General features: G+C 43.0%; 1 protein-coding gene across 2 annotated transcripts in view; it reads left to right on the plus strand.

The window, feature by feature from the left end:
* Nucleotides 1-22,822, plus strand: part of nos1 (nitric oxide synthase 1 (neuronal)) — a 69,684-nt gene that overhangs the window by 36,779 nt on the left and 10,083 nt on the right. The window contains exons 11-22 of one of the 2 annotated variants that reach the window (XM_014171241.2): nucleotides 9,772-9,873; nucleotides 10,132-10,326; nucleotides 10,514-10,599; nucleotides 11,551-11,695; nucleotides 12,810-12,914; nucleotides 13,050-13,108; nucleotides 13,559-13,675; nucleotides 14,748-14,922; nucleotides 20,741-20,876; nucleotides 21,002-21,080; nucleotides 21,252-21,448; nucleotides 21,738-21,907. In XM_014171241.2, the coding sequence (XP_014026716.2) occupies nucleotides 9,772-9,873; nucleotides 10,132-10,326; nucleotides 10,514-10,599; nucleotides 11,551-11,695; nucleotides 12,810-12,914; nucleotides 13,050-13,108; nucleotides 13,559-13,675; nucleotides 14,748-14,922; nucleotides 20,741-20,876; nucleotides 21,002-21,080; nucleotides 21,252-21,448; nucleotides 21,738-21,907 (1,566 nt within the window). The remainder of the gene's footprint in view (nucleotides 1-9,771; nucleotides 9,874-10,131; nucleotides 10,327-10,513; nucleotides 10,600-11,550; nucleotides 11,696-12,809; nucleotides 12,915-13,049; nucleotides 13,109-13,558; nucleotides 13,676-14,747; nucleotides 14,923-20,740; nucleotides 20,877-21,001; nucleotides 21,081-21,251; nucleotides 21,449-21,737; nucleotides 21,908-22,822) is intronic. The other variant, XM_014171242.2, reaches the window with a different exon arrangement.

Below are 22,822 nucleotides of genomic sequence, written 5' to 3' on the forward strand. Positions count from 1 at the left end.
CTTGATGCCCTCAATCTCACACAAATGATCAATGAACCTACCAGGTACAACTCCAAATCCGTAAACATGGTTACCTTCATAGATATCATCCTAACCAACCTGCCCTCCAAATGCACCTTTGCTGTCTTCAACCAGGAACTCAGCGATCACTGCCTCATTGCCTGCGTCCGTAATGGGTCTGCGGTCAAACGACCACACCTCATCACTGTCAAAAGTCCCTAAAACACTTCAGCGAGCAGGCCTTTCTAATCGACCTGGCCCAGGTATCCTGGAAGGATATTGACCTCATTCCATCAGTAGAGGATGCCTGGTTATTCTTTAAAAGTGCTTTTCTCACCATCTTAAATAAGCATGCCCCATTCAAAAAATGTACAACCACTCCAGACCTGACTGCCCTTGACCAGCACAAAACATCCTGTGGCGTACTGCATTAGCATCGAATAGCCCCCGCGATATGCAACTTTTCAGGGAAGTTAGGAACCAATATACACAGGCAGTTAGGAAAGCAAAGGTTAGCTTTTTCAAACAGAAATTTGAATCCTGTAGCACAAACTCCAAAAAGTTCTGGGACACTGTAAAGTCCATGGAAAATAAGAGCACCTGCTCCCAGCTGCCCACTGCACTGAGGCTAGGAAACACAGTCACCACCAATAAATCCACGATAATTGAGAATTTCAATAAGCATTTTTCTAAAGCTGGTCATGCTTTCCACCTGGCTACCCCGGTCAACAGCCCTGCACCCCTCACAGCAACTTGCCCAAGCCTCCCCATTTCTCCTTCACCCAAATCCAGATAGCTGATGTTCTGAAAGAGCTGCAAAATCAGGACCCCTACAAATCAGCCGGGCTAGACAATCTGTAACCTCTCTTTCTAAAATTATCTGCCGAAATTGTTGCACCCCATATTACTAGCCTGTTCAACCTCTCTTTCGTATCGTCTGAGATCCCCAAAGATTGGAAAGCTGCAGCGGTCATCCCCCTCTTCAAAGGGGGAGACACTCTCAACACAAACTGCTACAGACCTATATCTATCCTACCCTGCCTTTCTAATGTCTATCCGAAAGCCAACAAACAGATCACCGACCATTTCGAATCCCACCGTACCTTCTCTGCTATGCAATCTGGTTTCCGAGCTGGTCATGGGTGCACCTCAGTCACACTCAAGGTCCTAAACGATATCATAACCGCCATCGATAAGAGACAATACTGTGCAGCTGTATTCATCGACCTGGCCAAGGCTTTCAACTCTGTCAATCCCCACATTCTTATCGGCAGACTCAACAGCCTTGGTTTCTCAAATGACTGCCTCGCCTGGTTCACCAACCACTTCTCTGACAGAGTTCAGTGTGTCAAATCGGAGGGCCTGTTGTCTGGACCTCTGGCAGTCTCTATGGGGGTGCCACAGGGTTCAATCCTTGGGCCGACTCTTTTCTCTGTATACATCAATGATGTCGCTCGCTCTTGCTGCTGGTGATTCTCTGATCCACCTCTACGCAGACAACATCATTCTGTATACTTCTGTCCCTTCTTTGGACACTGTGTTAACTAACCTCCAGACGAGCTTCAATGCCATACAACTCTCCTTCCGTGGCCTCCAACTGCTCTTAAATGCAAGCAAAACTAAATGCATGGTCTTCAACCGATCGCTGCCCACACCTGCCCGCCCGTCCAGCATCACTACTCTAGACGGTTCTGACTTAGAATATGTGGACAACTATAAATACCTAGGTGTGTGGTTAGACTGTAAACTCTCCTTCCAGACTCACATTATGCGTCTCTAATCCAAAATTAAATCTAGAATCGGCTTCCTATTTCGCAACAAAGCAATCCTTCACTCATGCTGCCAAACATGCCTCGTAAAACGGACTATCCTACCGATCCTTGACTTCGGCGATGTCATTTACAAAATAGCCTCCAACACTCTACTCAACAAATTGGATGCAGTCTATCACAGTGCCATCCGTTTTGTCACCAAAGCCCCATATACTACCCACCACTGCGACCTGTATGCTCTCGTTGGCTGGCCCTCGCTTCATATCCGTCGCCAAACCCACTGGCTCCAGGTCATCTATAAGTCTTTGCTAGGTAAAGCCTCACCTTATCTCAGCTCGCTGGTCACCATAGCAGCACCCATCCGTAGCACACGCTCCAGCAGGTATATTTCACTGGTCACCCCCAAAGCCAATTCCTCCTTTGGCCACCTTTCCTTCCAGTTCTCTGCTGCCAATGACTGAAACAAATTGCAAAAATCACTGAAGCTGGAGACTCATATCTCCCTCATTAACTTTAAGCACCAGCTGTCAGAGCAGCTCACAGATCACTGCACCTGTACATAGCCCATCTGTAAATAGCCCATCCAACTACCTCGTCCCCATACTGTTATTTATTTGATTTATTTTTGCTCCTCTGCACCCCAGTATATCTACTTGCACACTCATCCTCTGCACATCTATCACTCCAGTGTTTAATTGCTTTATTGTAATTATTTCGCCACTATGGCCTATTTATTGCCTTACCTCCCTTATCCTACCTCATTTGCACACACTGTATGTACTTTTTCTATTGTATTATTGACTGTATGTTTATTCCATGTGTAACTCTGTGTTTGTCACACTGCTTTGCTTCATCTTGGCCAGGGCGCAGTTGTAAATGAGAACCTGTTCTCAACTAGCCTACCTGGTTAAATAAAGGTGAAATAATAATTATTTGTTTTAACTATAGGCTAACTACCCAATGTTTATTGACTTGATTGTTCTCGTCATTCTTAGCTTAGCTAAATGGTATAGTCGTTGTGCTTTCTCAATGGGTGCTTTCGTAAATTCGCTCTGGCTATCTATAGGCTGGACAATAGAACGAGTCAAAATTCACCCAAGGCTGAAAAACGGCTTAAGAACGTTGGCTTAAGAACGTTGGCTAAACTGGAACACTAGCTCGAGCCCATAGCAAATTAATGAAATCGAACATTCGCAGAGCCTGTTTTGACTGGAGTGATGCTTAGAATTCCATAAAAAATGTATCCCTTTTTATTTTACCACTACAATCTGTTCGTCGGACGAAACTGGAAAAAAACGACTTGTGTAGAAAGTAAACAACCGCACCTCGATGGTGTCAACTGTGTTTATGTCTGCGTAATGAAAAAGTAGGGAAAAAATAAGCATTTCTGACTTTTTCTGGTCTAGTGATCGATGACAAACAAGCTCACTGCCCAGACTTACATAATTACAAAGAGGAGATTCTCCTGATTTAAAATGGCGCCCGTGTAACAGTTTTAGCTTTCGTTCCTCTCCTCATCCCTACCTGGGCTCAAACCAGGGACCCTCTGCACACATAGACAACAGCTTCCCTTGAAGCATCGTTACCCATCGCTCCACAAAAGCCGTGGCCCTTGCAGAGCAAGGGGAACAACTACTTCCAGGTCTCAGAGCGAGTGACGTCACCGATTTAAAACGCTATTAGCGTGCACCCCGCTAACTAGCGCAAATCAAATTTTATTTGTCACATACACATGGTTAGCAGATGTTAATGCGAGTGTAGCGAAATGCTTGTGCTTCTAGTTCCGACCATGCAGTAATATCTAACAAGTAATCTAACCTAACAATTTCACAACAACTACCTTATACACACAAGTGTAAAGGAATGAATAAGAATATGTACATAAAAATATATGAATGAGTGATGGCCGAACGGCATAGGCAAGATGCAGTACATGGTATAGAGTACAGTATATACATATGAGATGAGTAATGTAGGGTATGTAAACATTTCTAAAGTGGCTAGTGATATATTTATTACATACATTTTTCCATTATTAAAGTGGCTAGAGTTGAGTCAGTATGTTGGTAGCAGCCACTCAATGTTAGTGATGGCTGTTTAACAGTCTGATGGCCTTGAGATAGAAGCTGTTTTTCAGTCTCTCGGTCCCCGCTTTGATGCACCTGTACTGACCTCGCCTTCTGGATGATAGTGGGTTGAACAGGCAGTGGCTCGGGTGGTTGTTGTCCTTGTTGATCATTTTGGCCTTCCTGTGATATCGGGTGGTGTAGGTGTCCTGGAGGGCAGGTAGTTTGCCACATACCACATACCTCTCGTATCTCAGCCGTTGAATTGCGACTCTACTTTGTCTCTATACTGACGCTTAGCTTATTTGATTGCCTTGCGGAGGGAATAGCTACACTGTTTGTATTTGGTCATGTTTCCGGTCACCTTGCCCTGATTAAAAGCAGTTGTTTGCGCTTTCAGTTTTGCGCGAATGCTGCCATCAACCCACGGTTTCTGGTTGGGAAATGTTTTAAAAGACGCTGTGGGTTCAACATCACCGATGCACTTGCTAATAAACTCGCTCACCGAATCAGCGTATTCATCAATGTTGTTCGACGCTATGCGGAACATATCCCAGTCCACGTGATCGAAGCAATCTTGAAGCGTGGAATCCGATTGGTCGGACCAGCGTTGAACAGACCTGAGCACGGGTGCTTCCTGTTTTAGTTTCTGTCTATAGGCTGGGAGCAACAAAATGGAGTCGTGGTCAGCTTTTCCGAAAGCAGGGCGGGAGAGGGCTTTATATGCGTCGCGGAAGTTAGAATAACAATGATCCAGGGTTTTGCCAGCCCGGGTCGCGCAATCAATATGCAGGTAAAATTTAGGGATCGTTGTTTTCAGATTAGCCTTGTTAAAATCCCCAGCTACAATAAATGCAGCCTCAGGATATGTGGTTTCCAGTTTACATCGAGTCAAATTAAGTTCTTTCAGGGCCGTCGATGTGTCTGCTTGGGGGGGAATATATACGACTGTGATTATGATCGAAGAGAATTCTCTTGGTAGATAATGCGGTCGGCATTTGATTGTAAGGAATTTTAAGTCAGGTGAGCAAAAGGACTTGAGTTCCTGTATGTTGTTATGATCACACCACGTCTCGTTAATCATAAGGCATACATACCCGCCATTTCACACCGGTTACACCCGACTTGAAAAAAAATCTAAATATACACATTGTGAGATATTTGGCAAAATAGACAGACATGCCTATATTTCCCCCATAGAATACAGTGGGAAGACCGCAGAGTTCCAATATTATTTTTGTTGTTTACATTTTGTTGTTTACATTTTAACTATAAAACAACGTGAGCAGGTCTCATTGCCAAAAATAGCGAAGCAGGCATTGTGACGTTGAACAATAAGCTGGGAATAGAACATTCGGAAGGCGAGTTGGTGCCACGGTGCTCAATAGAACTAATAGGAGCTGGCAGGGTGAAAAATGCACTAAAATAAAGCCTGTTTTTTTGCGATTATTTCAAAACGACTGCCTTTCCTGCTCTGCTAGGGCGAGTAAAATGGTCAGTGGTCTCATTTGTGACTGGAAGTAGCTAGCCAACATTAGCTTGGGTGCTTGACTGCTGTTGTAAGGCCAGAACGCTCAAATCAACCCTACTCCTCGGCCCGAACGTCCAGTGTGTGCTCCGAGAGCGAAACGGTCTGAATTTACAAACTGACAATTTTTCTCTGAATGGAAAATCTAATTAATTAAGCCAAATGTCTTAAAATCAAATCCCATATACTATGTTATTACAAAAAAGGTTTTCAATTCTCTGGTAATTCCAATATAGAATACTGTAATGAAACAGGCAGGGAGCATGTCTCAAACCCTCGACCTTCTAGCCCGAAGTCCAGCGCGTTATTGACTGTGCCGCAGTCGGTGAGTGCTTATAGACCCAGGGTCGTTACGCTACTCCCTCCTTTGAAAGAGCGCATCCTCGCGCTAGCTTTGCTCTCAACGTCTTATAGGAATGCGCTCACCGACCAAGCACACGCACTGTCGTGGATGCAAGGTCCGATCACTTCTGACACCAATGTAATGAAACACAATGAGTCACTTTACCCCTACCTAAATGTACAAATTACCTCGACTAACCTGTACCCCCGCACATTTACTCGGTACCGGGCCCCCTGTATATAGCCTTGTTATTGTTATGTAATTCTACTGTTACTTTTTATTTTATTTGGTAAATATTTTCTTAACTCTATTTCTTGAACTGCATTGTTGGTTAAGGGATTGTAAGTAAGCATTTCACGGTAAAGTCTACACCTGTGAAATGAATCCACTCTTCCCAAGAGTGCTCTTTGTGTCACGGCTCTCCCCCCGGCTCTAGTTCAAGCAAGGGGGAAGGAAGACTAATTGTCAATCCCCACCAAGCATTGTCCCCATTTTCACCAAGCATTGTCCCCAAGTGTGTCAACCAGTGTTGGGGAGTTACTTTTAAAGTAACTTGTTACATTACTTTTGCATTTCCAAAAACAGAAAACACTCTGAAGATGCCGTCTTCATTCTTATGCCCAATAGAGAGAACACACTACTTTTTTTGAGTGGCTTGCATAGCATTGGTCGTAATCTGTAACTCTGGACTATACTAACTCAAGCAATAATGACAGACACAATATCTTGGATTTGTACTTTACCTTCTATTACAATATTTTTATGTTTGATTTGTTACATTAAATAATTATGTAATGACTCAAAAATATTAAGGTAATCATACGTTTTTATCGGCAGTAAGAAACTGCTAACAGCAGAGAACTACTAGATAACCTGCCACCAGAAATCAGGTGACTGCCCCTAGTGGGAAAGTAAGAACTGCAATTGAAGTAGAGCACGCACAGTTACCGCAGAAACCGAAAGAGCGCAAACCGTGGGGAGAGGAATGTATATATTTTTTTTTATTGTGCCAACAATGAAAGATAAAAATTGCTTATTTGAAAAAGTAACTGATTACTTAAATTGAAAAAACGAACTCGCTAAGTTACTCTTAACGCTTTTCCTCCCCTCAGCCTCATACTCCCCACTCTGGCCAGAGTAAAGGAAGAAGACTTATTCCTCATCTTGGTAGCCCCTCGATGGCAAGCTCTGGATAGCGGAGATCACTCTCCTGCTATAAGACGAGGCTTGGCAACTCCCGTTACGCTGCTGACCCAAGTGAACCCAGAAGCAATGGCCCTGGTCTGTGAGAGGTTAAATCTGGATGCGACAGGCTTGCCTCTTGAAGTCATTGACACAATCCAGAGTGCTAGGGCCCCTTCTACACGCTCACTTACCAATGCTCTGTGTTAGAGGTTTTATGCTTCTTGCCGGACCTTTTGGACAGAGGGAAACCTTTCTCCACTGTTATGTTCTACCCTGCCGCTATCTCGGCCTGCCATATAAGCTTCAACAAAAACACTGTGGAAAAACACCCCATTACGTTTCATTAATGGGGCACGTCGCTTACGTCCAGTTCTCAAGCCTTTAGCCCCATCATTGGATTGGTCTATTGTGCTTGAGGCCATTTCACAGCAGCGTTTTGCGCACCATTCGTGCCTACAGTTTGCCCGTGGCTTTTCCAAGGTCACCTTGCTGCCCAATCCCGCCTTTATGCCCAAGGTTAGCAGCAATTTATTTCTAGGAGTGGCTTCACCGCTTTGTGTCCAGTATGCGCATTGCGCATATACTTTGATAGGACGAGAGCTTTGCGCTAGAGCGACCAACTCTTTGTGTACTGGGCAACTCCCTGTAAGGGGAGGCCCCTCTCTCATCAACGGTTGTCTCATTGGATTGTGGAAGCTATTAGACTGGCCTATAGAGCGCCACAGTTGAGGTGTCAAAATATCATAACCTAGCGGTCAAACGGGGAAATTATTCCAATCATTTTTCAACTTTTTGGTGGGGAGGGGTATTTTAGAAAATTTAAAAATTTAAAATGTTTTAAAATAAAGGCTGTGTTTTGTGTAGGCTTACCCGAGTAGGCTTCATCTTTCTCAGACAAGGTGACTTTTTTTAATCCATATATTCAGCACTATTTACTCTCAGATTCGAAAATGCTAACTTGTATCAGAGTAGACATCGTGCAAAACTATGCTGAACAAAAATATAAACGCAACATGCAATTTCAATGATTTTACTGAATCAGTCAATTTAAATAAATTCATTAGGCACCAATCTATGGATTTCACATGACTGGGCAGGGGCACATCCATGGGTAGGCCCACCCCCTGGGAGCCATGCCCACCCACTGGGGAGCCACGCCCAGCCAATCAGAATGAGTTTTTCCCTACAAGTAGTAGTGGCTTTATAAAGACAGAAATACTCCTCAGTTTCATCAGCTGTCCGGGTGACTGGTCTCAGACGATCCCGCAGGTGAAGAAGCCGGATGTGGAGGTCCTGGGCTAGCGTGGTTACACGTGGTCTGCGGTTGTGAGGCCGGTTGGACATACTGCCAAATTCTCTAAAACAACGTTGGAGTAGGCTTATGGTAGATGGATTATCTTGGCAAAGGAGAAACACTCACTGACAGGGATGTAAACAAATTTGTGCACATAATTGGGACCAACACTTTAGATGTTGCGTTTATATATATTTTTAAAAAATCAGTATACAAATCCCTGCACATCATCTCTAACTGACACCTTTGCTAAAAGGTATTGTGTCAATTTTTAAAACTTGCACAACACAGAATTGTCCATTTAAAGAAATGTAGCCAATTTATTCATTACTACATTTAGCTAACATTAGAGTTAATCTTATTACCTTTGCCTCGATTCAGCAGTCTTATCCAGATCATCATGGCATTTGTAGTTCTTTATGATAGCCACATTAACAGCTAATTAGCATTTCATTTTTTGGGGGTGAATCTAGGCGAATATTGTTAAGTCACCTTGTCCTAGAGTGATTTACACGGTTATGAAAGTGTCACGCCAGGGTAAGCCTACACAAAACACAGCCCTTATTTTAAGTGTTTCTAAAATCCCCAAGGGAAAAATTAATAGCTCGTACTGTGGTGCTCTATTGCAAGAGGTTACAGCCTCCGGAGGGCCTAAAGGCTCAATCTACCAGAGGTATGGTTACCTCTTGGGCACTGTTCAAGGGCATCTTCTTGCAGGAGATTTGCGATGTGGCTTGTTGGGCATCCGCTCCTACTTTTATGAAGTTCTACCGACATCACTGTGCCTTCATTGGCGCATACTTTTGATTTGATTTACTGTCCTCAATGCCTCTGAGGGTTAATATTGAGAGAGCATCGTAGAGCATGTGTGATACAGGAGTTGGTCATATCCCACAGTGAGATGTTAAAGCAAATAATTGAAAAAGAACGTTGATATTATGAGTGAGACATCTCACTCAAGCTGGGCGTCATTGTCAAAAATCCATATCGCGATAAATTGCCTGAATTGATGCGTTAACAATACATAAAGATAAGTTTATAACATTAATGTGCACCATTTTTTTTGTCTACTACTAGTACTACTACTACTACTACTACTAGTAGTAGTTTGGTGGTTGTAGCTATCAGTTGTCCCATTAACAATTACCCATATTAGCAAACTTATTTAATTTCAAACTTCACATTTCTTTAGTATAGGCTACTTATCGTAATGAACGATATCAGCAAAATGCCTGCGATAAGTGATCGGTATGGTCGGTGTCGATCATTTTGGGTTTATTGTCCCAGCTCTACATCTCACCACATTCCCCTACTCACAAGAGTGTAAGGAAGTTTGGTACGCTCAAGAATGATCAGAGGGCAGGCGAGTGGCTTTTTAGTTTGAGGGGAGAGGCTCCATCATTTCACCACTCGACCTGTTGGTCTCCAACAGATGTGTATAATTGGTCTTTCAAGCTACTTCTGGTGAATCCGCATAGTGCGATATCTCACTCGTAATATCAGAGAACCGGGGTTACGCAAATAACCTTAAGTTATCAACAACAGTTATTGTTATTACAGTATTGTCTTGCCCTCTCCAATAGGAAGTGGCCAGTCTGATGGCTCTGGATACCAGAAAGACCTCTTCTCTATGGAAGGACCAGGCACTGGTGGAGATCAACATAGCAGTCCTCTACAGTTTTCAGGTGATTGCCAAGTGTTCTTGTATTGTATTATCTGCACATTTCTAGACTGTATATAAATTACAGCCTAAAGCATTATTCTTTAGAAGTCTTTACATTATGTTAGAAATTGTGGAATCTCGGCACCCAGAACCAATGTTAAGGCTGTCACGAGGGACGAGAAATAAAGGTGAAATAGTATGTACTACTAAATGTCAACCTGAAACAATTGCAATGATTGAATTCCTCAGACAGGAACTGATCACCATTATATGTTTCCAGTCTTCTAAGGTAACCATAGTGGACCACCACTCTGCCACAGAGTCCTTCATGAAGCACATGGAGAATGAGATCAGGGTGCGGGGGGGCTGCCCGGGGGACTGGGTCTGGATCGTACCCCCAATGTCTGGAAGCATCACCCCAGTGTTTCACCAGGAGATGCTCAACTATCGCCTCACGCCATCATTCGAGTATCAGGTGAGGAGGAAGGAGAGTTTGTATGGCCAGGTCAAAGTAAAATATTTTCTAATACTTTAGCAGCGTATTTGACATACAGTATGTATTTGACCCCAGGTTTGGATCAGAATATGTCCTTCAAATGTACAGTAACGCCATCCACTGACCTGTATGTTAAGACTGTTGTAACTATGTCTCTCTGCTACAGGCTGACCCGTGGAATAACCACGTGTGGAAAGTAAACAATGGGACACCCACCAAGAAAAGAGCCATTGGCTTCAAGAAACTGGCCAAGTGAGTAGAGAGAGAGAGTATTTTCATTATGCCTTAGGACAACATTATGCTTAACCTAGATTGGGGTCAGAGGTCGCCCATGCAGTCCTGCTTGCTTTTATAGACTGAAGTGCCCACTTGTTTCCTAGTCCTCCATTTGGGACTAAGAACTATGACTAAACATAGCATGTTAGTGATTTTGTATCTTATTAGCTCCACTGTAATGTCTAGAGTTCTCGACAGCCATGGAAATGTATTGTACATGTTGTCTATTTATAGTCTTTGTAATATCAAGACTCTGGATTATTCACTACACAACTAGAAATAAAATAAAAAATCCAAAACAGAGATTTATGGTTTTTCGGTTGAAGGGTACAATTATATTATAGGGCGGCCAGCTGGTCACCTTTCTGTCTGTTTATCCTCCATTTGCTCTTATTCTTCTTTTGCCACTCGTTGAATTGGATGAGATGAGGTAGTGGTACAGACACAGGGAGGAGAGGAAGCTGATCTACTCAATGGTGTAATTCACTCAATCAACCCCAAAGGGAGTAATCAGAACAATGGTGAAAAATAAGCGTTTAGCTTTTTTTCTTTCTTTCGTGCGTTGGGTGGGTTCTGAGCTATTATTGGAATTGCCCCGAGGATACGACGAGCTATGATTGCCATCCGCTGTTTAGTCATGACATGCAGCACTGCCTGTCTGCTCGAGCGAACCACACGAGCGCGGAAGGAAGCTAGTAAGCTACAGTAGGCATCTGAGTTTAGAAGACTTTGGGGGGGGGGTGTAAGAAGGTTGTGGTGTAACAAGGTCTGTTTTGCCCTTGATCACTGGTGCCTATGATTTAACTTCAGTTTTTTATTTCTGGTTACGTGATATAAAACCTTTCATGAATGAACCATTTAAAAATGTTTATTTATAGCCATTTTATTATGTTGTGAATTATAAATGTATTGTCTCTGTGTGTGCAGGGCTGTGAAGTTTTCAGCCAAGCTAATGGGCCAGGCCATGGCAAAGAGGGTCAAAGCTACGATACTATTCGCCACCGAGACCGGAAAGTCTCAAGACTATGCAAAAACCTTATGTGAGATTTTCAAGCATGCCTTTGATGCAAAGGTAACTTTTTTAAATATTTTTTTATATAGCTACCATACAAGTTGAATTTGAGTTGATGTGTCATGTCTATTTTTGATGCGATCTCGAATAGAACATAAAAAGGCCTACTTCAAAACATCCCCCTTAACCGCTTTTGAGATTTTGAAGCATGCCTTTTGAGGCAAAGGTAAACCACACAGTTTGACTGAGTTTGTGTCATGTCTTTTTTGGACTTTCTTGAATGACAAAGCTGAGGCCCGCAGATTTGAAAAAAGCGAGGAGACAGTTTTCACACCAAGAAGGCGAAGTTACACGGAAATGTGTCTTTTGTCACTTTCCCATTCCCTCTCATGCAGCAAAGCGCCAGGGGACACAGCGATGGAATCAACCCAGCCAAGCGTTGAGCTGTAGTTTAAGATAAGATCATAAAACACTGCGGGCTGTGTAAATGTGTTTGAAAAAAAATCACAATAAAAACACACAGCTCTGCGGCTCTCAATCATCTAGTGTTTCCCTCCAGGACATCACATCTTCTGTTTCTTCTTCCTATTTGTTAATGTAATCAATCATACGAGAGGAAAGGATCTTCTTGTACTTGAGTCAGACAGGCAGATGCAGAGCGGATGAATGACTGGGCTGGGTTGTGCATTTCCTCTCTTCCTCCCTATCATCTTGTCCATCCCCTGTTTCCTCTCGTTCTCTCGGCATGATGGCCCGTAGGCATGAAGGCTGCTAGAGTCAGATGGCGAGTCTGATGCCTGGGTGTTAATTGTATTGCGGCACATTATCACCTTGTTAATGCAAGTAGTGTTCATTAGATACTAGTGCTCTATGGACTCAGGTCCTGGGCTCATGACCGTGTGGAATGTTTGTGGTCTTTGACAGAGGAGGGAAGGGTTGAAGAGAAGTTACTTCCTGGTAACTTGAAATGTTTTGATTTGGTTTTGTCCTTAATGTCTCTGTGGTATTTTGGTAACACTGAGTATTTTTTGGTCTTGAATATCTGCCGTTTTTTGTTTGTGGGAAATTTTAAATGCGTTTTCTATTTTGTTTAATTTCAAAATGGCTCTGGTTCACATCACAATGATGACATTGCGTCATGAAATGTGGACATCTTGATTGACACACTCCACAGGTGATGTCAATGGATGAGTACGACATGGTGGACCTGGAGCATGAAACACTTGTGTTGGCGGTGACCAGCACCTTTGGCAATGGAGATCCACCTGAAAATGGAGAGGTATGATTGACCAGTACTGTGTGTGTGTGTGTTTAATTCACACAACTACAGTATATACCATCTGTATTTTGGTTACATTTACATAAGGTAAACCTGCAAGCGATTGACTGAGTGTGTTTTTGTGTTTGTGTATAGAAATTCGGAGCTGCCTTGATGGAGATGAGACATCCAACATCTAACACAGAGGACCGAAAGTGAGTGCCCATTCAAACAGAGCATGTTTTTATGGTATGTGTTCCAAATGACACCACATTCCCTATATAGTACACTACTTTTGACCAGGGCCCATAGTGGGTAGTGCACTATATAGGGAATAGGATGCCAATTGGGATGTAATCATGGCTGCAGTAATCCTCAGACATCCTCATACAGATTCACAGCATTACTTCTCATCACTTAACTGCAATGGATTTTTTTTGTGAGAGGGAGTGTACCATCTCTTACCCTTGAGTAAGACCATTAACCCCTAAAATTGCTCCAGGGGTGCTGCACTGCGACTGACCCTGTGCTCCTCCAAAAATGGGTGTTTGTTTTTTTGCCTGGGGTTGGGTGGAGAGCAGAAGTATTTGTCTAATAATGGACTAATAAAGTACTATTCTATACTGAGAGTGTACTTGTTGTCCCTGTATCTGCCTCTCTCTCAGGAGTTACAAGGTGCGTTTCAACAGCGTGTCCTCCTACTCAGACACCCGCAAATCCTCCAGTGACGAACCTGAGACCAGGGTCAACTTTGAAAGCACCGGACCCCTCGCCAACGTCAGGTAGAGTAAGCAAGCCCAAGATTATGTCAAACAAAATCTGATTCGATTGAAGGGCTAGATTCTATCAGATCTGCACTAGGTGACACCTACATAGGGGTTGTTTTGGCATCGGAGGTGGAACTGCGTTAGGTGGAACTGCGTTAGAGCTATCAAATCCTATAATAGGGAAGGGAGTGGTTTGTGACACACAAGCAGCCACTCACCAATAATTACACCTACAACACTGCCAAAACATCAGCTATGGCGATGTTGGCCAATGCGTCTTAAAGCAAATTCTGCTTGAATCTAGGCATAAATATATATTTTTCGCATGAGCAGAGTTTAATAGGTTAACAAAACATCCAGACATGTGAGTACAGGTGATAGCCAAGGTGTTTGAACTGAGGAGAACTCCTAGGACATGTATTCTTAAACCTGATGTCTTTTGATGGGTGATGGGAATGTCTCCGTTTACCATCACCACCTCAGTGTTTCCGAACACAGACGGGACATCTGGTCCAGATAACACATAAACATCCCTTTATACTGCCTGTCTGTATAGAGTTCTGTAAATACTGAGGAAGGAAGAAAGCTCTTTTGATCAATTCCCTTGTATGTAGATGGATAGTGATTTGACAATTTCAAACACAATACAACCACGCATTTAAAATCGTCAAAGATGACACACAAACGTTTGAAAAAACATATTTCCATTGTGGTCCTTTTAATTAAATGGTTCAAAAACTTTGCCAACATAAACATAGCATTCCTAGACTACACAGTAGACCTAGCTTACTAGGCATACATATTTTGGTTACACATTTGACACATAACAAAACAAAAGACAGGATGACATTGTCATAGCCACAGAGTATGACTCCCTCAGTAGATCAGCAATCTCAGACTCCTAAACTGAGTTTGATGATGGTGATGCAGTTGATGCCAGGTGATGGTGATGTATGGTTGTCTGAATCAAATCAGTGTGTCTTTGCATGCCTGTGTACTTGTCCTTCTCTCTCTCTCTCTCTCTCTCTCTCTCATTCTCTCTCTCGTTCTCACTCGTTTTTTCTTTCTGTTCTTTCTCTCTCTACAGGTTCTCAGTGTTTGGCCTTGGCTCAAGAGCCTACCCACACTTCTGTGCTTTTGCCCACGCTGTGGACACGCTGCTCGAGGAGCTGGGGGGGGAGCGCATCCTACGCATGGGGGAGGGAGATGAGCTGTGTGGCCAGGAAGAGTCCTTCAGAAACTGGGCCAAGAAGGTTTTCAAGGTGGGGTGACTGGGCGTTTCCTTATGGGGCATATAACGCACACGCATGCATGAACATGTAATGCACATGCATGAATATATACTGCTCAAAAAAATAAAGGGAACACTTAAACAACACATCCTAGATCTGAATGAAAGAAATAATCTTATTAAATACTTTTTTCTTTACATAGTTGAATGTGCTGACAACAAAATCACACAAAAATAATCAATGGAAATCCAATTTATCAACCCATGGAGGTCTGGATTTGGAGTCACACTCAAAATTAAAGTGGAAAACCACACTACAGGCTGATCCAACTTTGATGTAATGTCCTTAAAACAAGTCAAAATTAGGCTCAGTAGTGTGTGTGGCCTCCACGTGCCTGTATGACCTCCCTACAACGCCTGGGCATGCTCCTGATGAGGTGGCGGATGGTCTCCTGAGGGATCTCCTCCCAGACCTGGACTAAAGCATCCGCCAACTCGTGGACAGTCTGTGGTGCAACGTGGCGTTGGTGGATGGAGCGAGACATGATGTCCCAGATGTGCTCAATTGGATTCAGGTCTGGGGAACGGGCGGGCCAGTCCATAGCATCAATGCCTTCCTCTTGCAGGAACTGCTGACACACTCCAGCCACATGAGGTCTAGCATTGTCTTGCATTAGGAGGAACCCAGGGCCAACCGCACCAGCATATGGTCTCACAAGGAGTCTGAGGATCTCATCTCGGTACCTAATGGCAGTCAGGCTACCTCTGGCGAGCACATGGAGGGCTGTGCGGCCCACCAAAGAAATGCCACCCCACACCATGACTGACCCACCGCCAAACCGGTCATGCTGGAGGATATTGCAGGCAGCAGAACGTTCTCCACGGCGTCTCCAGACTCTGTCACGTCTGTCACGTGCTCAGTGTGAACCTGCTTTCATCTGTGAAGAGCACAGGGCGCCAGTGGCGAATTTGCCAATCTTGGTGTTCTCTGGCAAATGCCAAACGTCCTGCACGGTGTTGGGCTGTAAGCACAAACCCCACCTGTGGACGTCGGGCCCTCATACCACCCTCATGGAGTCTGTTTCTGACCGTTTGAGCAGACACATGCACATTTGTGGCCTGCTGGAGGTCATTTTGCAGGGCTCTGGCAGTGCTCCTCCTGCTCCTCCTTGCACAAAGGCGGAGGTAGCGGTCCTGCTGCTGGGTTGTTGCCCTCCTACGGCCTCCTCCACGTCTCCTGATGTACTGGCCTGTCTCCTGGTAGCGCCTCCATGCTCTGGACACTACACTGACAGACACAGCAAACCTTCATGCCATAGCTCGCATTGATGTGCCATCCTGGATGAGCTGCACTACCTGAGCCACTTGTGTGGGTTGTAGACTCCGTCTCATGCTACCACAAGAGTGAAAGCACCGCCAGCATTCAAAAGTGACCAAAACATCAGCCAGGAAGCATAGGAACTGAGAAGTGGTCTGTGGTCACCACCTGCAGAACCATTCCTTTATTGGGGGTGTCTTGCTAATTGCCTATAATTTCCACCTGTTGTCTATTCCATTTGCACAACAGCATGTGAAATGTATTGTCAATCAGTGTTGCTTCCTAAGTGGACAGTTTGATTTCACAGAAGTGTGATTGACTTGGAGTTACATTGTGTTGTTTAAGTGTTCCCTTTATTTTTTTTGAGCAGTGTATATAATACCAGTCAGAAGTTTGGAGACACCTACTCATTCAAGGGTTTTTCTTTATTTTTACTATTTTCTACATTGAAGAATAATAGTGAAGACATCAAAACTATGGATTAACACATGGAATCATGTAGTAACCAAAAAAGTGTTAACTTCTCTGGGCTAGGTGGGACGTGACCATCCCACACTATTCAACAGCCAGTGAAATAGCATGGCGCGAAATACAAAACAGCAAAAATCGCATAATTTCCTTTTCTCAAACAATCAACTATTTTACACCATTTTAAAGATGAGACTCTCGTTAATCTAACCACATTGTCCGATTTCAAAAAGGCTTTACGGCGAAAGCATAAAATTATATTATGTTAGGACATAAACTTCACAAGAAAATCCACACAGCCATTTTCCAAGCAAGGACATGCATCACAAAAACCAAAAGTACTCATCATAAACGTTGATAAAATTTACAACAGTCATTGAAAGAATTATAGATACACTACTACTTGATGCAACCGCTTTGTCAGATTTCAAAATAACTTTACGGAGAAAGCACATTGTTCAATATTCTGAGTACATAGCTCAGCCATCAAAGCAAGCTATACAGCTACCCGCCAAGTTCTGGCATCAACGAAACTCTGAATTAGTATTATAAATATTCTCTTACCATTGCTGATCTTCGTCAGAATGCACTCCGAGGACTCCTACTTCCACAAGAAATGTTTGTTTTGCTCGAAATACTCCATATTTATATCCAAATACCTCTGTTTTGTTCGTGCGTCCAGATCACTATCCAAAGGCATAACGCGCGAGTGCAGTACCAGGGACGAAAAGTCAAAATGTTCCATTACCGGTCGTAGAAACCTGTCAAACGTTGTTTACAATCAATCCTTAGGGTATTTTTTACGTAAAACGTCGATAATATTCCAACCGGACAATAGCGTGAAAAATATCATTCAAGAAGAAAAAGGAGGGGCGCGCTGTCGGGCTCGCGCATCACCAAGTCCTTTGTCCATAGGAAGTCCACTCATTGACTGAGCTACTATTCTCTGCCCAGTAACAGGAGAATGATGGACAAGCTTTCTGAAGGCTGTTGACAGCCAATGGAAGCCTTAGGAAGTGCAATGTGACCCCACAGACACTGTAGTTTCGATAGGGATTCAAAAGAACTACAATTCTCAGATTTACACACTTCCTGGTTGGATTTTTCTCAGGTTTTTGCCTGTCATATGAGTTCTGTTATACTCACAGACATCATTCAAACAGTTTTAGAAACTTCAGAGTGTTTTCTATCCAAATCTGAGTATTAGGCAGTTTACTCTGGGCACGCTTTTCATCCGAAATCGAAAATACTGCCCCCTATACCCTAAAAAGTTAAACAAATCAACATATATTTTGCCTTGATGACAGCTTTGCACACACTTGGCATTCTCTTAACCAGCATCATGAGGTAGTCACCTGGAATGCATTTCAAACCTGCATTTGTCACAGGGGTCGTGGAATGGAGACCAAGACGCAGCGTGGATAGTGCTCATTCTTAATTCTTTAATGAATACACTTAAACAGCAAAATAACAAAACGACCAACAACAGTCCCATCAGGTACTCTAGACTTAACGGAAAACAACTACCCACAACCCCAAAGGAAAAACAGGCTGCCTAAGTATGGCTTCCAATCAGAGACAACGAAAGACACCTGCCTCTGATTGGAAACCATACCCGGCCGAACATGAAAACCAACACATAGAAATAGATAACTAAAACAAACCCACATAGAAACAGAAAACCCAAAATACATACAAAACAAACCCCCCTGCCACGCCCTGCCCATTCTACTATGGCAAATTACCTCTTTCACTGTTCAGGACGTGACAGCATTTAAAACCTGAAATTATTTTTCAACAGTCTTGAAGGAGTTCCCACATGCTGAGCACTTTTTGGCTGCTTTTCCTTCACTCTGTGGTCCAACTCATCCCAAACCATCTCATTTGGTTTGAGGTCAGGTGATTGTGGAGGCCAGGTCACTCTACTTCTTGGTAAAATAGCCCTTACACAGCCTGGAGGTGTGTTGTGTCATTGTCCTGTTGAAAAACAAATGATAGTCCCACTAAGCCCAAACCAGATGAGATGGCGTATCGCTGTAGAATGCTGTGGTAGCCATGCTGGTATAGTGTGCCTTGAATTGTAAATAAATCACTGACAGTGTCACCAGCAAATACCTCCACACCATAACACCACCTCCTCCATGTTTTACAGTGTGAAATACAAATGCGGAGATCATCCGTTCACCCACACCTTGTCTCACAAAGACACGGCGGTTGGAACCAAAAATCTCAAATTTAGACTCCAGACCAAAGGACAAATTTACACCGGTCTAATTGCTGTCCATTGCTCGTGTTTCTTGGCCCAAGAAAGTCTCTTCTTCTTCTTATTGGTGTCCTTTAGTAGTGTTTTCTTTTCAGCAATTCGACCATGAAGGCCTGATTTCACACGCTCTCCTCTGAACAGTCGATGTTGAGATGTGTCTGTTACTTGAACTCTGTGAAGCATTTATTTGGGCTGCGATTTCTGAGGCTGGTAAATCTACTGAACTTATCCTCTGCAGCAGGGGTACAGTGCCTTGCAAAACTATTCAACCCCTTGGCATTTTTCCTAATGTGTTGCATTACAACCTGTAATTTAAATTGATTTTTATTTGGATTTCATGTGATGGACATACACAAAATAGTCCAAATTGGTGAAGTGAAATGAAAAAAAAGAACGTTAGCGTCAGTGTAATAGCTCTGGAGCGGCCCCGGAGCGGAAAAAAAGAACTTGTTTCAAAAAATTAAAAAAAATTAAAACCTGAAAAGTGGTGTGCGCATATGTATTTACCCCCTTTGCTATGAAGCCCCTAAATAAGATCTGGTGCAACCAATTACCTTCAGAAGTCACATAATTAGTTAGATTGCACACAGGTGGACTTTAAGTGTCACATTATCTCAGTATATATACACCTGTTCCGAAAGGCCCCAGAGTCTTCAACAACACTAAGCAAGGGGCACCATGAAGACTAAGGAGCTCTCCAAACAGGTCAGGGACAAAGTTGTGGAGAAGTACAGATCAGGGTTGGGTTATAAAAAAATATCAGAAACATCCCTTTGATCATCCCACTGAGCACCATTAAATCCATTATAAAAAATTGAAAGAATATGGCACCACAACAAACCTGCCAAGAGAGGGGGGGTGAATAGTTATGCACGCTCAAGTTTTCCGTTTTTTTTGTCTTATTTCTTGTTTGTTGCACAATAAAAAATATTTTGCATCTTCAAAGTGGTAGGCATGTTGTGTAAATGAAATGAAATGAAACAATCCCCCCAAAAATCTATTCTAATTCTAGGTTGTAAGGCAACAAAATAGGAAAAATACCAAGGGGGGGGGAATACTTTCGCAAGCCATTGTAACTCTGGGTCTTCCATTCCTGTGGTGGTCCTCATGAGAGCCAGTTTCATCGTAGCGCTTGATGGTTTTTGTGACTGCACTTGAAGAAACGTTTAAAGTTCTTGAAATGTTCCATATTGGCTGACCTTCATGTCTTAAAATAATGATGAACTGTCATTTCTCTTTGCTTATTTGAGCTGTTCTTGCCATAATATGGACTTGGTCTTTTACCAAGTAGGGCTATCTCCTGTATTCCCCCCCCACCCCCACCCACCCACCTTGTCACAGCACAACTGATTGGCTCAAACGCATTAAGAAGGAAAGAAACTCCACAAATTAACTTTTAACAAGGCACACCTGTTAATTGAAAAGCATTCCAGATGACTACCTCATGATGCTGTTTGAGAGAATGCCAGGAGTGTGCAAAGCTGTCATCAAGGCAAAGGTGGCTATTTGAAGAATCTCAAATATAAGATATATTTGGATTTTGTTAACACTTTATTGGTTACTACAGGATTCCATATGTGTTATTTCAAAATATTGATGTCTTCACTATTATTCTACAATGTAGAACATTGTAAAAATAAAGAAAAACCCTTGAATGAGTAGGTGTGTCCAAACTTTTCACTGGTATTGTATGTATACTGTACACACACATACACACTCTAATGGTAAAGGTCTTAGTAATGGACTATACACAGCTATGAATACTTGTCCTTACAAGCGCCTATGGTTGTCTGTCTGAAGGCTGCCTGTGACGTGTTCTGCATTGGAGACGTGAACATTGAGAAGGCACACGATTCATTGATCAGTAATGATCGAAGCTGGAAGAAGAGCAAATTCCGCCTCACCTACACAGCTGAGGCCCCTGCACTAACACTAGGTAAACAAACAACAACACAAGTTAAACACTGTTTTTTGGGGTCTAATGTAGCGTCCGTAAACACTTTATAAGGCTTCCAAAGTCATATTACGGATGCTTCATATTGTGAATGTGTCCTCCAACAGCACTATACAGCATCCACAAGAAGAAGGTCTATGGAGCCAAGATCTTACAGAGTGAAAACCTACAAAGTTCCACATCCAAGTGGGTGGATTTTGTTACAATACTGTAGACTAGACTGGAGATCATTTTGAAATGGGACTTTTCTTAGTCTCAATCAGTTGTAGCAAATTGTACTTCATATGCATATTGTTACTGTATAACTCCAAACTGTACGATAGTTACAAACTGTAACCACAGTTCTGAATCCCCTAGCAGTCGCTCCACCATATTTGTTCGACTTCACACAAATAACGAGGACAGCCTGACGTACCAGCCCGGCGACCATCTGGGCATCTTCCCTGGCAACCATGAGGACCTGGTTACGGCCCTTATAGAGAAACTAGAGGATGCCCCACCTGTCAATCAGATCGTCAAGGTGGAGTTCCTAGAGGAGAGAAACACAGCCCTGGGTTAGTAGTCTACTGGGTCCTAGTTTCATTCTTAGCCAGCAATGAAAAATACCCTTGCAGACAAAAACTTGACCTTGGCCTGGACACCTTTGGGAAAAGAGGTCTTCTAACCTCAATGGGACTTCCTTGTTAAATACATCGAATAAAGCTGAGTTTGATACCAGATGCAATCCTCCTAAGTTATTTAGGGTAATGTAATACACAAAAAAGGCTAATACTGTACTATTAAAGTTTTGATGCATCTCTTCTGGTGTTTTTTTTAGCCTGTTTTATTTTTTTCCTTCTGAAGGTGTGATCAGTAACTGGCTAGAGGAGCCTCGGATTCCCCCATGCACCATCTACCAGGCCTTCCAGTACTTCCTGGACATCACCACACCCCCCAGCCCTGTCCTGCTGCAGCAGTTTGCCTCCCTCGCCACCAATGACAAGCAGAGGAAGAAGTTGGAGACTCTCAGTAAGGTAATGAAGGGTTTTAACTGTGTAGTTCAGTACAGTTTATATGAAGTGATTCAGTGTTAGAAATACTCATGCTACCGACCCTGGCTACTCTCCCCATTGAGCAGTAGACTGAATCCCGGTGACATCCAGCTGTTTACTACCAATATTACAAATTATTTATTGTGTAGGCTGCTATTCTACTCAAAATAAAACAATGTGGGATGGAAGAAATTGGCCACGTTACCTACCGCTGGCGACATGAAATACAGCTGTCCAGTGGGAAGCAATTCACGTTGGGAAGCACCTTGATACAACACCGGTGCACTGGTCATTCGCACTGGCTAGTCATGCCCCCGGTGAGCAGTATGTAACGTTAGCTAATAATAGGCATGTGATGGTGACCAAAATTACAACTTTTCTCCCTCGCCCATCAAAATAAACATAACTAACTTTTACAAGTTCTAGCCACTGATGAAGGGGGAAATGCGCCAGGCTGTTGCTGCTGGCTAGCCAGCAGGGCGTGGTAGGTTTGTTTGAATTCTGAGCAGAGATAATGGAGAAATTAAGTTTATTTTTTATTTTTTACCATCTCTGGTCTTACTTCAGACTGTGGGTGTGGTCATTGAACTGTCATTCCAAATGTATTGACCAATAATAACAGATTTTTGTTCGCCCCCTTCTAAACCCCACCCCCACGTGAACATTGGTTCAAAAATGAAAGCGTAGGAAAAAAGTATTGTAACTGTAGAAATCTGAGTAGAAGAAAAGACCTGAGAAAGGCAATTGTAGGTGAGGAAAAGTTGCAAACAAAGCAAAGCAGATTGTTGTAAATGACACATGTATTCAATTGAAAAAGAAATCCTGTTTCCTATTTTTTTGCTTGCAATACCTGGATTTGTTTTTGTTTACAATTTTGACATTTTTCCTTACAATATT

The sequence above is a fragment of the Salmo salar genome, chromosome ssa24, assembly GCF_905237065.1.
Source record: "Salmo salar chromosome ssa24, Ssal_v3.1, whole genome shotgun sequence".
NCBI classification, from domain to species: domain Eukaryota; kingdom Metazoa; phylum Chordata; class Actinopteri; order Salmoniformes; family Salmonidae; genus Salmo; species Salmo salar.